This window comes from Lipophrys pholis, assembly GCF_963383615.2.
Source record: "Lipophrys pholis genome assembly, chromosome: 23".
NCBI classification, from domain to species: Eukaryota; Metazoa; Chordata; class Actinopteri; order Blenniiformes; family Blenniidae; genus Lipophrys; species Lipophrys pholis.
Window position 1 is genome coordinate 3563856 of NC_137645.1, and position 14858 is coordinate 3578713.

General features: G+C 46.7%; 2 protein-coding genes across 2 annotated transcripts; both read right to left on the reverse strand.

Annotated features, from left to right (window-relative positions):
• Window positions 1-207: 207 nt before the first annotated feature.
• Window positions 208-2926, reverse strand: LOC308127577 (tetraspanin-7-like; the record flags this gene model as incomplete). The annotated part of the gene is made up of 7 exons (XM_080492708.1): window positions 208-276; window positions 388-471; window positions 612-767; window positions 1699-1794; window positions 1858-1932; window positions 2007-2195; window positions 2846-2926. The coding sequence occupies 7 exons, from the start codon at window positions 2924-2926 to the stop codon at window positions 208-210; spliced, it is 750 nt and encodes a 249-aa protein (XP_080348834.1).
• xdh (xanthine dehydrogenase) lies at window positions 2333-14161 on the reverse strand. Its single transcript, XM_080492870.1, has 35 exons — window positions 14035-14161; window positions 13426-13483; window positions 12814-12910; window positions 12626-12734; window positions 12291-12417; window positions 12150-12211; window positions 11648-11737; window positions 11482-11568; window positions 10501-10645; window positions 10314-10406; window positions 10090-10241; window positions 9879-9972; window positions 9639-9748; window positions 9256-9440; window positions 9022-9184; window positions 8854-8943; window positions 8613-8782; window positions 8286-8412; window positions 8092-8211; window positions 7911-8007; window positions 7712-7833; window positions 7473-7606; window positions 7314-7401; window positions 7142-7228; window positions 6848-7039; window positions 6622-6767; window positions 6390-6471; window positions 6209-6304; window positions 5736-5939; window positions 5598-5650; window positions 5411-5525; window positions 4701-4766; window positions 4442-4630; window positions 4198-4365; window positions 2333-3891 (listed from the first exon to the last, which is right to left on the reverse strand). The coding sequence occupies exons 1-35, from the start codon at window positions 14149-14151 to the stop codon at window positions 3841-3843; spliced, it is 4086 nt and encodes a 1361-aa protein (XP_080348996.1). The 5' UTR covers window positions 14152-14161; the 3' UTR covers window positions 2333-3840.
• Between the last annotated feature and the right edge of the window lie 697 nt (window positions 14162-14858).

Genomic DNA, 14858 nt, shown 5'->3' on the forward strand with positions numbered 1-14858 from the left:
AAAAAAAAGAAAAGAAAAAAGTCACAGCAAAACAACTAAAAGAATAAAGGAGGCTTCCATGGAGATGAACATACTGGAAAACAAAAGAAAGACAACAAAGTTATGGTAGATCCTGTAATGGATGAACGAGTCAATAAACTTTACGAGTTATCAAATCAGTGTGATGGATGAATGGATGAATGGATGAAAGAGTGAGTGAATCACCTGTTAAACCATCTCGTACTGGTTGGCGTTCACAAGTCGAGACAGACAACAGGCCAGAGACATCCCGACCAGCTGAGACACACAGAGACACACTGGGCCCATCAGGTACTGCAGTAATACTCACTCTAATGTTGCAGTATAGTACTACTGTAACATAATACTGTCATGCTACAGCAGAAGTACCTGAGAGAAGGCGATGCCAAACGTGACTCCAGCAATGATTCCCATGTTAGTCTCAATGAAGGATGTCACCAACTCATAACAACCCTGCAGACACACAGATCATTTATCCATTCATTTGTTCACACACAGAACAACCCTGAAATCACACACAGATACAGAATAACTCTGCAGACAGTTTCACCTGCAAACAACATGACAGTCTGTGGATTTTGTGTGTGTCCAACCTGTTTGTAGACTTTCTGCGCTGCCAGCGTTGCATTCTTCAGGTCGGTTCCACTGCAGTCGGCGAATGTGACGCAGCAGCTTGCAGGAATCCCGCTGATGGAGAAATAAGTGCTGCTGAACCAGCTGGTGTAGTTGTACACCCCACAGCACTGCAGCTACACACACACACACACACACACACACACACACACACACACACACACACACACACACACACACACACACACACACACACACACACACACACACACACACACACACACACACACACACACACACAGACACACAAATCAGAAAATATGTGCATAATCAGCCAACAGAAACAGATTGTACTAACACATAAAGGAGTGAATCGTCAGCATATAAAGAGATCTGCAGGCCGGCTGCGAGTGCAAAGTGCCATTAAAATAAAGAACAGAAATCCGAGCACACATTTCTGTGTGACTAAAAGAAATTACAAAATTCACAGTTAAAAAATCTATTTGTTTATGTTGTCACTGACTTTAGGAACGACATTATGTCTATGATCAGAAATTAAAACTTTACAGGATCAAGAACAGTACCCGGAGAAATAAACAGAATACTTAATACTAAGTTCGAGAGTACAATTGTTTATATATGCCTGACATATCAATGTTTTTTAATGTTTCTTGGTAGCTATGTCCTGAAAAGTGACTAAAGGTTGTATTTTTGTCTTGTTATTACTTTGTTGGACAATAATGATAAATCAGGGTGACCATTGATGCAGCTAAACTTTTGCAGGAACACAATGATGCTAAATCAAGTTGTTAAACCAATTTTGCGGTTTAAAACAATTTTGATGAAACAGACACAGTCATTACACTTCTTTTATCAGTGCAACAGGCATTTACATTGTTAAAAACTTATTTTGGCCAAGAACAGAGCCCTGCAGAACACCATGAGAGGAAAAATCTGTTTTGCAAACTTACTTATAAAAACTGGATTGTTTTGGCAGATTTTTGCCAAAAATTTTAAATATATATTAAAAATGAGGCAAAAAGGTTTGTTTGTTAAAAAAAAAAATCACTGAAGTGAAAGTAATGGAATCAGCGGTGAGACTCTTACTCTACGTTGGACGCTGTCCACTGCCAGACTGCGGTCATCCCGCCCATCGTACTTCAGCACGGCGTCACTGAACGTGGTAAGAAATGTGCCTTTAATCTGAAAAACATAACACTGTGTCGGCCAAAAGGCAGGAAACAGTTTAGAGAACTGAACACTGACCTCATGGCGGAACACAAATCCGGAGATCCCGGCGATGAGTTCGATCATGAAAACCAGCGACAGGAAGATTGCGTACTGCAGAGAAGTCAGAGGTCACCACGAGGTCATGGCGTCACGGAGCGTTCATACAAAGGGCAAAGTTCGCTCACCAGTTTTAACATCCAGGGTCGCCCCCTGCAGGTGGCGAAGCAGCCGAACAGGCCAAACAGCATGATGGCGGCGCCGGTGCCCGTCAGGATGTACGGCGCCGTGGACGGCCCAGTGGAGATCAGCAGTGTGTACGGACCTAACATGAACTTCCACCACAACCCGACCGACAGCAGAACCACACCAGTCACCTGATGGGGCAGAGCCAAGAGTACCGTCGGTTTACGGTCAATTGTCGCTCACGCTCACCCAGAGCACAGCCTCTACCCGATGAAGGGTAGTGCTGAAAGAAGGACAAATATCCTGACAAAAAAAAATAAAATCTGTGGAATTTCTAAGCAACTTTTATTAGAAGTAGAGGAGAAGAAAGCGACAATTACCACAAGGCAAGAATGAGGGCAAAGCAGCAAACCAGGCAGCAATCGAGATGAAGCAACAGTGTGAACCAAGCAATGACCAAGAGTAACACACAATTGGCAGGAAGACAATAAGAGCAAATAAACAATTAGCGTCACAACACCGAGGACAAAACTACAGACAGCAACAGAGCAATGGGAGAGATGAAGGGCCAATCAGGACGAGGTATCCAGTGACTGTGAAACTCATCAGGAAGTCGACAGACCCTTCAGGTCCATTGATCTTTACATTTGGTCTCTTCTTGTTTTCTGGTTCGTTGGCAGTTCAAATCTTCTTTATCGGGTTGTTGTCGCCTCTTCCTCCTACTGCTTCTCTTCTTCGTCATCAGACATACTCCCATGATTTTAGTAGGCCCGAGACATTTGCGTGAACATGAATAGTGTGTTCAGCCTGTTATGATAAACACAGATTTTCAGTCTCTCACCCAGAAGATTAAGGAGTAGAGCAGCAGCAGCGTCTTCAGGCAGAAGATGAACGGTTTGGTTTCCATCCTTCGAGGAGCCATGATGAGTCTGACACTGACCCACCAAGCCTCCTCCTCGGTGATAATGCTGGGCGCCGCCCCTGCTGGTCACACGCTGAACTGCACGTCACAACAGGTAGCTGCTCCGGGAACACGTCTCTTTCAGTTTGAACCACACAGCATGACTTTATGTTGACTTTGTCGTCTCGTCTCAAGCTTCCCGAGTTCTTAAAAACATTTCAAATGGACCAAACTAAAAAAGGCGGAGAGCTAAAATGCGGAGCTTCACATTGGTACGTCACAGTGACTCCGACCTTCACCTGTGTGTGAACTTTGTAGTCACAGTGTGAAGTATGAGGGTCACATGCTGCGTTACCTCGGCAACAGAGACAGACGACCGGGTGACACACACACGCACACACACACACACACACACACAATGAGCTGAAACAAATAGCACACATTGGAGACACCTAAATACACCACAAACACACAAATGTGAAGCACCGTAGGCTGAACTAAAACACAGATATTCAGGGTCACATTAAAGGACAATGATAATCCTGGGAAAAGATGTGTGAACCCAGTCGATGCAACACAAAGTGTAAATGCAGTTTTATGTCACGGTGATCGTGTGTCTTTCTGCTTGTTTCTGTTATTTTGTGTCTTTTTTTCCCTCTGAATCACTTTATTTTTTGTGTTTGTTTTCCTTCCCACACTGTAAGATGGATACAGACTCTGGTATTAATGGCAGTTTTTATTTCTAAAGTTCTGTTCATCATTTGATTGTTCTTGTTTGTGAATCATGGACAGAAATCATCACAGTTCATCTTGTACGCAGACGATGCAGCTTCATTTGTCAGTGAGTCTGAATCTTCTCATGGATCTGTTACTTATCCACGTTATATTTCAGCAGTTTGAGGCCTCAGGTCCTGGTGTGCTGATGGATGAGCTTCTTAAACCTGGACAGACCAGGGCCTGAAGGTACCCGGCTCGGCAGGAGGACACTGCAACGCAAACACCACAGATTCAAACAGAGACGCGTTTCAGTGTATTCACAGGGATGATCCTGAACTTTAACAAGAAAACCAGCTGCTTTCAGCGCAGGCAGTAGCCACATTGAGTTCAACCTGAGATGAGCTTGTTTTTGACATTATGACCAGGTTGTTACACCAAAAACGTTATCCAACAAAGAATATCTTCTGGTTTGGTCACAATTTGAAGAGTTTGATTGTTACTGTCTATATTTTCACTCCTGAATGTGGCTGAAGTTAGATCCTAACAAGATTGGCAATAAAATCTACAAGTTGTACCAGTTTGGTGAAGCGGTCACTGCAGGCATTACGGATCCTTTCGGCGGAGGCGGGACTGTCCAGCCTGAACGGCCCGCTGACGCCAGACTCCGCCCGGGCAGCACTGATGGCGTCTTTGATGGCGTAGAACACTGAGGAAGCCAGGAACAGCGGCGGCTCGCCCACAGCCTGGAATGAAAGAAAGGTCGGAAGTATTTGTCTCAGAGAGTCTGCTTCAGACCGAATGATGTGGCGGCGGCGCTACCTTGGAGGCAAAGATGGCCTTGTCGTTGGGGGCGTCACGGAGCAGCGAGACGGTCAGCTGAGTTGGAATGTCACCAAATGCTGGAATCTTGTATGAACCAGGACCCCGAGTGAGGAGGACACCCTGAGGCGAGTAGTGCAGCTCCTCCAGGGTGAAGAGACCCACACCCTGCATGAAGGCGCCCTCCACCTACAGGCAGAATCACAGTCAGCTCTGAGAGAGGCCTCGCTCGCCCCCATCGCCTCTTTAACTCACTCACCTGTCCGATGTCCAGAGCCGGGTTCAGGCTGTGACCCACGTCCATGACGATGGTGGTGCTCAGGGTCTGAAACACGACCAGAGATCAGTAACAAAGTCCTTATTTAGAAGTAACATTCACGTTTTGCATAATCGTACAGCTTCAGTGACAAGAGAAGAGTCTCAGTGTGGCCGCTCTGATTTAGTTTTTTCAATATTTTCGATGGGATTTGAAATAAATACACTTCTGTTGAAGCTGAGAGGTTATTATCAGTTATTCAAAGGATTCGTGGTTTCTGGTTTGTCACAGACTAGTTCTGGCCTTGAGTTAGATTTTTCACCAGTTTAGGACTAACTTCATTCTTCCATCTTCATGTTGATCTTTCAAGAGTGAAACTAAAACAGCAGTGTGTGACTTCATATAAAGTTTATTTTTCACTTCACATTAAAACTGATCGCATGCTGACACCACTGTGAGTTTATGCTGCAAATGTTTGACATCGAGACATAATAATCTCAGTTCCCATAATAAACTCCCGTACTTTGCAATTTTTTCGACAGGTTCCTTAAAAAGTTTGATCAGGAGCTAAAAGAAGCCATGAAAGGGTTCCTGCTGGAGAGTAAAATAATGATAACAGTATTATTTGCGCATAAATAACTCATACATGATAGGTGAGGCAAAAATTTGAAGGATAATTCAGGATTAGTTTGCGTAGTTGGGTTTGTAAGTACCTTGTGAGCTCCAGTCAGACAGTCGATCATCACCTCTGAACAGGCGACGCCGTAGCTGAAGTAGTTAAACGCTCGACCAGAATTTGACTCAAAGTCGTAGCCCAGATCAGGAATTCTGATGAGGAAACAGAAACTTTTTATTTCCTGAAATGTGTTTCCGAGCTGACTAGTCACTCTGTGAATTCACTTGTAAAAGCCGTTGGCGCTGAGGTTGACCCGGTCGAAGTACGCCGCCCTCACCTGGAACACAGAACATCAAACACGTACATCAGCTCATTTCAATCCAGGTCACAACACAAAACTTTCAGGATACAGTGCAGCGTACCCAGTCCTCCCATGATCCTTTGGGGTTTCTGCTCCGGTACGGCTCCAAGCGTCTGAACAGGATCTCACAGGCGTTCTGCACAGCGGCGCCGTTCAGGTCGGAGGAGGCGGAGGCGGCGGTGGGGCTGGTGTTGGGCACCGTGTTGGTGCTGGTCTCTGAAATGTAGATCTTTGAAGAGGAGATGCCAAGAACTCTGCTGGCCACCTGGAGAAGAACACAACCAAGAACTGTTCAGCATATTCTGTTTTTTAATGTCTCTGAATGATTCTAGTTTTATGATTTCTAACCTTTCCAAAGTTTTACCAATCCTTGGATTACAGATCTTTTTTTCCAAAGAGAAAGATTTAAACGATTTATCAGTCAAATCAAATCTGAAACACTTCATACAGCTTTTTGATATCTGAAGTTCTTCTAAGAGTCATAAGATGGTGCTGTTTCTCACTGTAATGACCTCACAGTTCAGTTCATGGTACCTGGACCATCTTGGTGTGGAGTCCCTGTCCCATCTCGGTGCCTCCGTGAGTCAGCAGCACTGAGCCGTCAGTGTAGATGTGGACCAGAGCGCCAGCCTGGAGGCCAGATCACATCAGAAACTGTCAAGTTAAGAAGAGACGGAGAGAGCAGAGATCCTGGAGATGCAAAGGCTGGTTGGACCTGATTCAGGAAGACGGCGGTGAAGCTGATGCCGAACTTGGTGGGAACGACAGCGAGGCCTCGTTTGGTCCATCGGTTCTGGCTGAGCAGGATCCAGAAACAGACCAAACAGCTCGTCAGAAGGTGTTTTTCTCTGGTGCTCCACAGCAGCAGTGTTTTTGTGAATCCATAGCTTTGTTTTGGTTTTTAAAACCATCTGTGATTCCACCATTTAAGATCAGGCTCAGGTTACCTGTTGTAGAGGTCAACAGCAGCTCGACGTTGTTGATATCCAGCACGCTGCAAACACTCGTCCCAGCAGCGGTCCAGAGTGAGTTGATCCAGGACCTGGTTGTACGGCGTCAACTCACCTTCCACGTACAAGTTCAACCGACGCACCTGCAGACAGACTCCGGTCATAAAAAATAAAAAAAAAGCTTGTCTGCAAGACTTCACTTCCAGCGTTCAAACCTACAAACCTCATCAGCCGGTCTCCCTAGAGTCTGAGCCACATCGGTGATCCAGCTTTCAGCCACCATCATGCCCTGGGGCCCCCCGAAGCCCCTGAAGGCCGTGTTGGAGGGTAGATTGGTGCGACAGAGGTAACCTTGGCCGCGGACGTTTGCAATACTGTACGAGTTCTCCATGTGAAACAGAGCACGCTCCAGCACCTGGGCACAAATACAGAAAAGTATTGTCAGTCAGACAAACAGTGAAGATTCACCAGCAGACGGACATAAAGACGAGTATTTAAGGTGGTGTCGTAAGCTCACCGACAGAGAGAGGTCTGTGGAGTTTCCTGCGTTGCTGTAGTAAGAAACATCGAGCGCCACCACTTTACCGCTGCTCATGAAACCAACCTGCAACCAGAGAAGGAGAAAAGATTGATTACTCACCAGGGATTTCATTGATCACAAGCAACTGGCCAATCAGACGGCGCCATGCCTTGTATTTGCTGTAGAATGGGTGTCGCCCGCCTGTGATCACCATGTCCTCATCGCGGTCCAGCATGCACCTGACCGGCCTCTGCAACCTGTAACGCCATAGTCACTCATACTTAGTGCGACTTTAACAGGGATCTAATGATGATGCTGATAGACATACTTTTTTGCTGCCATGGCAACCGCCGTGGACAACATCGTCGTCCGGCTTTCCTTCCCGCCAAAGCCTCCGCCCATCCTTTTCACCCTGACCACGACACGGTTCGCTGGGACGCCCAGAGCCTTTGCAACCAGAGACTGAAACAGAAACAGACATTCAACAGACAGCATTTGTACACATAGTTTACGGTATTTCTCTCTGCGTTCTGCAGTAATTGTACCTGTGTAATAAAGTATTTGTACCTGTGTCTTGGTAGCAGCCTGAGTGGAAACAAACAGCTCCATCTCGCCGTCCTCTCGGGGTACGGCCAGCGTGACGTTTGTCTCCAGGTAGAAATGTTCCTGACCTCCAATGTGCAGTTCGCCTGCCAAACAGCCAATCAGATGTTAGGACAGGTGGTCACATGGCTCAGGTGATGCACCCGGTTATAGAAACGCCTACCTTCCAGAATGTGGTCGGCCTGTTTGAATCCCGCCTCCAAGTCTCCCTGTTGAATGGTTCTGATTGGTTGAAAGAAGGACTTGGCGGCAATGGCCTCCTGTTGGACATAACAAAGATTAATTAAACATTAATTAAAGATGCTTCACTCTGGTTGGTCCAGAGCCTCTCAGGTGAGCCTCACCTGAATGGTGATGACCGCTGGCAGCTCTTCGTATTCAATGCGAACGGCTTTGGCGGCTCTCTGAGCGAGAAGCTGTGTGTCGGCCACCACGGCGCCGATGATGTGTCCCACGCAGGTCACCTGAATAAAGGACATGAGGTGGTCAACCAGAGGCCAAAGGAGCAGCCTGATTGGTCAGGCAGACAGAAGCTCACCTCGCCGTCAGCAAAGACAGTCTCGTCATAATTGATGGGCCCCGTGGCGTTACTGCCGGGGATGTCAGCGGCGAACAGGAAGCAGAGGACACCGGGGAAACGCTCGGCTACAGATACGTCAATGGAGCTACACACACACACACACAAAACACACAACTGCCACCTACAGCCATTTCAAAAAACTCAATTCCACCAATTGTGTGTGTGTGTGTGTGTGTGTGTGTGTGTGTGTGTGTGTGTGTGTGTGTGTGTGTGTGTGTGTGTGTGTGTGTGTGTGTGTGTGTGTGTGTGTGTGTGTGTGTGTGTGTGTGTGTGTGTGTGTGTTACCGTATGCGCGCATGTGCCTTGCTGCTGGTGATGAGTGACAGATAGAGTTCGTTCTCGTACAGCGGCACGTCGTCACAGTAAACTGCCTCGCCCGTGGCCTGTTTCATGGCTGACAGGTGCATCATGGGACGTCCCACCACGTCATCCTGGTTCTGACCATCTGGCACCGCCTGCAGGACCAGGTGACATCATCAGGTGGAGTCCTGAGAGGTACACCTGAGGGATGGTGTGGTCACTGTACCTGGTAAATCTGGACGCTGGAGGGTGTCTGTGGATGATAAATCTCTGTTGCGCTCCGACAGTTGGAGGCAACGTCATCCACGTTCACGCCCTGAGGATGGATGACACGGATTACCTTTAGGTCTGACCTGTGAAGCGTCAGTCCCATCAGAGTCTGAGGTAAACACACCTGGAGGCGGAGCTTCTGCAGAACCGTTAGGTAGAACTTGTAGAAGAGGCTGAGGGTCAGGGTCCGACGGTACGTCACCATACCGCCCGGCGCAGAGGGATCCAGTGTCATCTCCTCAGCCAATGAAGAGCAGGCCTCCTCCAGAAGCTCCTCACCCCACGACCTGGATGAGAGCAGAGGTGGTCACTAACACCGTCCCCTTCTTCTCCTCCATCTTGTCTCTGGACCAGCTACCTTCCCAGCAGTCGGCTCGCCGTCTTTTTGGCGAGCACCGTATTCGCCGCCATGCCACCATAACTCATTCTCAAGTCCTCCACTACGTCCGTGCCGGGGACGAAAGTGACGCTCATCGCCGCGGTCACGATGCTGATGTCGTCCTCACGGCGGGGTGACTGTTTGAAGGCGGAGACGAACTGAGTCTGAGGGAAACAGTAAATCTGTGAGGCGACGGACAGTAGCAATACACGGAACAGACGTATCAGGTTTCTAGGCAACAATTTGGCTGCTAAGTTACTGGATCTTCACTATTGCTCAGATTGCAACAGTGTGACCATCACAGGTTGTTAAATAAAGTGGTTGCTAAGCGACAGCTGTTGCTGGAGTGATGCTTCACTCACCCTGCGGCTGTACGGGATGAGAACAGAGACCAGCACCTCCTGCGGACGCACCGCTGTCCTTCTGTAGCCTGTGAAGAAGCCGTCATCCATCTGAAGCTCACGGCTGCCCCCTGCAGACAGACCAGGGTCAGAGGTCAGAGGTCACTGAGGACCGAGTCGTGGAGGAAATAAACATTTACAGAAGAGCGTAATGGAGAGTAACAGAAAACTTGAACTGTGAGAGGATTTCAAAAGTTCCACCTTTGTCCATCAGAGTGAGTCTGCAGCCGGCCGCCATGAAAACTGGGTTGAGGTCTGAGATGGGACTGGCAGTCATGATGTTTCCACCTACAGCCTGAAAACACAGGAAGCAGACCACAGAGGGTGGATGGGGTGGGGTGGGGGTGGGAAGGTGGGGGTCTGGGCCTAGGACCAGAAACCTGCTTCTTCCCTCGCTCAGCAGCTGACTCACCGCCACGTTACGAATCTGCTGTCCAGCGAACCAACGCAACTGCTCCACAACTGCCCCAAACACTTCAGTCTGATGGGAGGGGAGAGTCTGCATCGCCTGGCGCAGCACCGCCCCCATGTGGCTGAGAGTGCACGCTGCACCAAACACAATACCTGACCACACACACAGTTTCTTCAGAGAAAGCTTTTGTTATTTTCCATCAATCCAAAGTGTTCTGAACTCACCGTCGTCAGTGTGTGTCACGGCGTTCAGCTCATGAATGAAGGTCGGTGCCAAAATGACCGGGTACACCATGTTCTTGAACTTCACCTCGATACCTGGACACGCATGCAGACCGCGGAGGTTTAAACTAATCCAATGGTGGAATGAATGAACCAAAAATAACAGTATTCACAAACGAACCAGACTGACCCACTTCGGTGTTTCCGACCACCACCCGGGCGTCCGGATGTTCCCACTTCAGACGCAGAAACTCATCCAGACTAGCAGGCTGCAGCCACGTTGTCCGGTCACCATGGAAACACAGTGATTTCGTCTTTTGACCTTTAGAGAGCGCCTGGAAGAAAACGGGAGATGGAAGCATGGAGTGTGAAGCAAGACTACCTCCACATGTTTACTTCTACATCGCAGCCTCAACAACTCATTCCAACAAAGTAACAGGATTCTCTGAATACTGAGTGTGTTTCTCATTTTGTGAATCATAATGTGAGCATTCAGATATTGGCACACTCTTCAGGTGAAAGAAAAAGCTCCCTCACATTTGGAATAGCGAGTCCTCTGTATTGTACTTTGCTCTCTGAATTCTCTCAAATATATTTTAACTTTATCTGTAATAACTCTCTGCATCATCCATATTTTCTCCTAAGAGACATTGAACTTCATATAAGAACTTGTATCTAAAATAAACACAACGTTAAACAATACGCTGACGATGCTGTGCTTTATATGAAAGACTAACTTTCAATTCCATGGTATATTTAAAACTGTTTTTCATAGCTTTCAATATACTAAATGAAGCTGATGATGTTCTTTTTTTTTTATGATAGTTATGTTTTATTATAAAAGTTCACTTCAAGACTATTAGAAATGTATTTCTATTGTGACTAATGAAGTGAGGGAGCAGTTTTGTGCAACATCCATCCATATTTTTACTTTTTACAAAGTAGTAAATTTATGCCAAACCTTGAGTGTAGAAACAAATATTTAATTTTGCTATATGCTGATGACGTATTGTTTTCACAAAAGATCAATTATAGTTTTTCTGGAATTCAGTCTGTCAGTCGTACGTGTGTGTGTGTGTGTGTGTGTGTGTGTGTGTGTGTGTGTGTGTGTGTGTGTGTGTGTGTGTGTGTGTGTGTGTGTGTGTGTGTGTGTGTGTGTGTGTGTATTTACCATCAGCTCAGGAGGAAAGATGACTTCCTGTGTCGGGTCAAAGGGTTTGAACTCTGCAGTATTAAACAGAGACGTGGCCCCCTCCCCCTGTGGACACACTCAGTTCATGACGAGGAAAAACATTAAACACTGAATAAACTTGTGACAGAACAGATTGAACTCTCACCTCCTCCTCCTGCATGCTCCTCTCCGCTCCACTTCCATTGGTCATACAGCAGCCGCTCTTCCGACCTGCACCTCCACAGCAGCCCCCCTCCTGCACGGAGAAACACCGTCACCTGCCACATTTACACACTGGCAAAGTCCTGAAAGCAGCTCGGACTCTGACGTCCGAGGGCTTCTGCTCTTGGTTCATTCACCTGATTGTGCTCGAACATGTGAAATCTGTCTGGAGCAGATCTTTGAAAAGGCCACAAACGCAAATGTGACGTTACCGCCTCACAGCCACCATGGACTCGTTTGGACCTGGTTCTGGATGAGTTTAAAGTTGGTTTTTGGCTCAAAGTCAGATCAATTCTGACACCGCTTTGAAACAGCTTTTCAGTATGATTTGAAACCGGTCTGGTTCTGCTCTGAAACTGATTTTGTTCTGGTTTTCTGGTTTCGTATTGAACTGGATGTGTTCAGGTTGGCACTGCCTGGAAGGTAAAATCACTGCTATCACTCACCACGGTGAAGGTCTTGTATCCCTCCAGGATCGGCCGGTATCCAGTACAGCGGCACAGATTCCCTGAGAGGAAAACACATTCTGACCCCAACGTCCTCCTGACGATGCTTCGCGCTACGTGGACGTTTGCGTGAGGTGTTACCTTGGAAAGCCTCCTCCACATCATCCATGGTGGGCGTGGGGTTGTTCCTCAGCAGAGCGTACATGGACATGACGATACCGGGTGTACAGAACCCGCACTGCGAGCCATGGGATCGGGCTATTCGTTCCTGAAGAACGGACAGTGGGAAAAAAGTTAGGTTCAGGTTTGTCCACAGGGTTGTAATATATATTATTGTCTTTGACTGAAGGTTTTAATTTCATTGTAAAAGCAAAGACTTGCAACCGTTTGTAATTTCTCCTCAGGTGTCACTACTGAACTATGCCGGGTTCTAGACTGACTGCAGGACTCGCTCCTCTCTTCTTCGGTGGTTTTACCTGGACCGGGTGCAGCTTTCTGGCCACGCTGCCGATACCCTCCACTGTTGTCACGGCGACAAGGTGCAGGGAGCAGAGCGGCGCCAGGCAGGCATTGACGGAGTGATGTCTGAACCGTGGCTAAAGAACAAAGTGTCGACTCGGGACAGGATTCAGTGGACACACACACACACATTGTTGAAGGATACAGGCACTGGTTGATGTCTGTTTGGTATCTGGACAACATGACGGTGCACGCTCCACAGCCGCCTTCTGCACATCCCAGTTTAGTTCCTGTTAAACCCACTGAGTGGACACACACACACACACACACACACACACACACACACACACACACACACACACACACACACACACACACACACACACACACACACACACACACACACACACACGTTGTGTCCTCTGTCATTATTACATTGTAATAACACTTTCTTCTCTCTGAAGTCGCTGGAACATTTTTGTACAGAACTTTTGTTACTTTGTAACCAGACATGTCTAATCTTTCAGTTTCTGTTGTCGTTGTGCGACTGTGAATGGTCGTGAAAACGCTGGACTGGGACCCTGCGGTCAGTGACCCGACAGCCAGCGGCCTGCAATCATCAGGTAATAAAAAACTAATCTAAACAGCAGCCGCATCAATGTTAAACCTGTTTTTTACTCGTAAAAAGTGAGAAATAGTTAATAATAAAGGACGGAGTGTGTGGCTGAAGGTCGTCATAGACACAACAAGAGGAGGTCAAAGTCCTGCCTCCGCTCTGTGTTTACAGTAGTCTCTTTCCGTACGCGTATACTCTTACATTTTCTCCTCAGATATGTCAGCAGTGTCATCTCAGGATCCACCTTCCTCTCAACAATCTGCTCAAAATATACACACAAAAAAAAACAATAAATAATTTTCAATAAATCAGATCTGCGGCCTTTCTTCCAAACAATGATTCATGAAAGTGAACCATCTGGTTAACTTTCCATGTCTTGGACTCCGAGTCCTTTTCAAAAGGTGAATAGGTGCTGTGAATGTTTGTTGGAGTCACACAGAGGATCATTGACAAAATTCATCACAGTCATTTGATGCTGCACTTTTAATTCAGCGTGTTAATTTGTTTCACATCCACACAACTCATGACTCCACATTTTCTACATTTTTCAGCTTCAGCAGGCTCATTCACTCCTGTAAGGGACTTTATAGATGAAATGTCTCTTTAAAACTGTACAAAATGTGATTTAAATGTCCCTGCACAGATATGAATTATTGTATAAATCAATGTCATAAAAAGTAAAAACTGATTTTTCTCTCCTTATTTATAGAACTGTAAGTCAGAAACTGCACAGGTTGAAGTCACATAAAATACATTCAGAACTTCGTTTAAAATAAGTGTAATTTAACTTTCATTCCGTTTAACTTTTACCTTCTTGCCATTCACAAAGAAGATGAGCTCCTCAGACCTGGACTCGGACCGGGTCTCTTGGACGGCTCCGGTCCTGTCCACCTCCGGCGCTCCGCCGTTGCGCTGCGTGCTCTCCATCCTTCCGCTGAGCACTGATCCGAACTGCAACCCTTCCGCTGGATTGACTCCCCGGAGAGGGGTGTGTCCTGCCGTACCCGCAGCCCGGAGGAACCCCTCCTCCCCCCGACACGCCGGATTAGAGGAGTCCACCGGAGCCGAACCTGAAGGCATGACCAGTGGCTCCGGAATCCGCCGTAAAATCCGCTCTCAGGCCAAAGGGCAGCGGGCTAAACCCCAACGGATCAATTTTCTGATGATTTCTCAATGAAGTTCTGAAAGGACGACGCTCAGCGGGCAGGTGATCTGATTGGTTCGCAGGACACAGAGAAAGTCATCACGCCTCTCCAAGGTAATCATTCACCTTCAGGTGAAAGCTCGCGCACAGACACGGTGATATCCGCTGTAATCTGATTATTCAGTAACGCAGTAATTCATGTGTGGTCGATTGTATAAGCAATATATGTTACCCTAACCCTAAACAAAACATTTTACACGACATACTGACATGACCGTTAAAACAAAAAAATATCTATACATTTTGTGAAATCCATAATAAAAAAATAGAACGTGAACAAGTGTGGAACAAAATTATTAAAATTGATGCTTTAAAAAAGAAAAATAACACATATATATATATATATATCTACACTAAAATTAATCAGGGAAGATTTTACACTGATCAATAACATTTAAATAAAAGAAAAACACATAACAATACAAACGTC

Excerpts from the sequence above, each read along its gene's own strand:
- xdh (XM_080492870.1), bottom strand. The coding sequence starts at position 14,151 with ATGGAGAGCACGCAGCGCAACGGCGGAGCGCCGGAGGTGGACAGGACC. Across the intron at positions 10,242-10,313 it reads CGTGACACACACTGACGACG|GTATTGTGTTTGGTGCAGCG; the intron begins GTGAGTTCAGAA and ends GTGTGTGGTCAG. Across the intron at positions 7,229-7,313 it reads CATTCTACAGCAAATACAAG|GTTGGTTTCATGAGCAGCGG; the intron begins GCATGGCGCCGT and ends CTCTGGTTGCAG.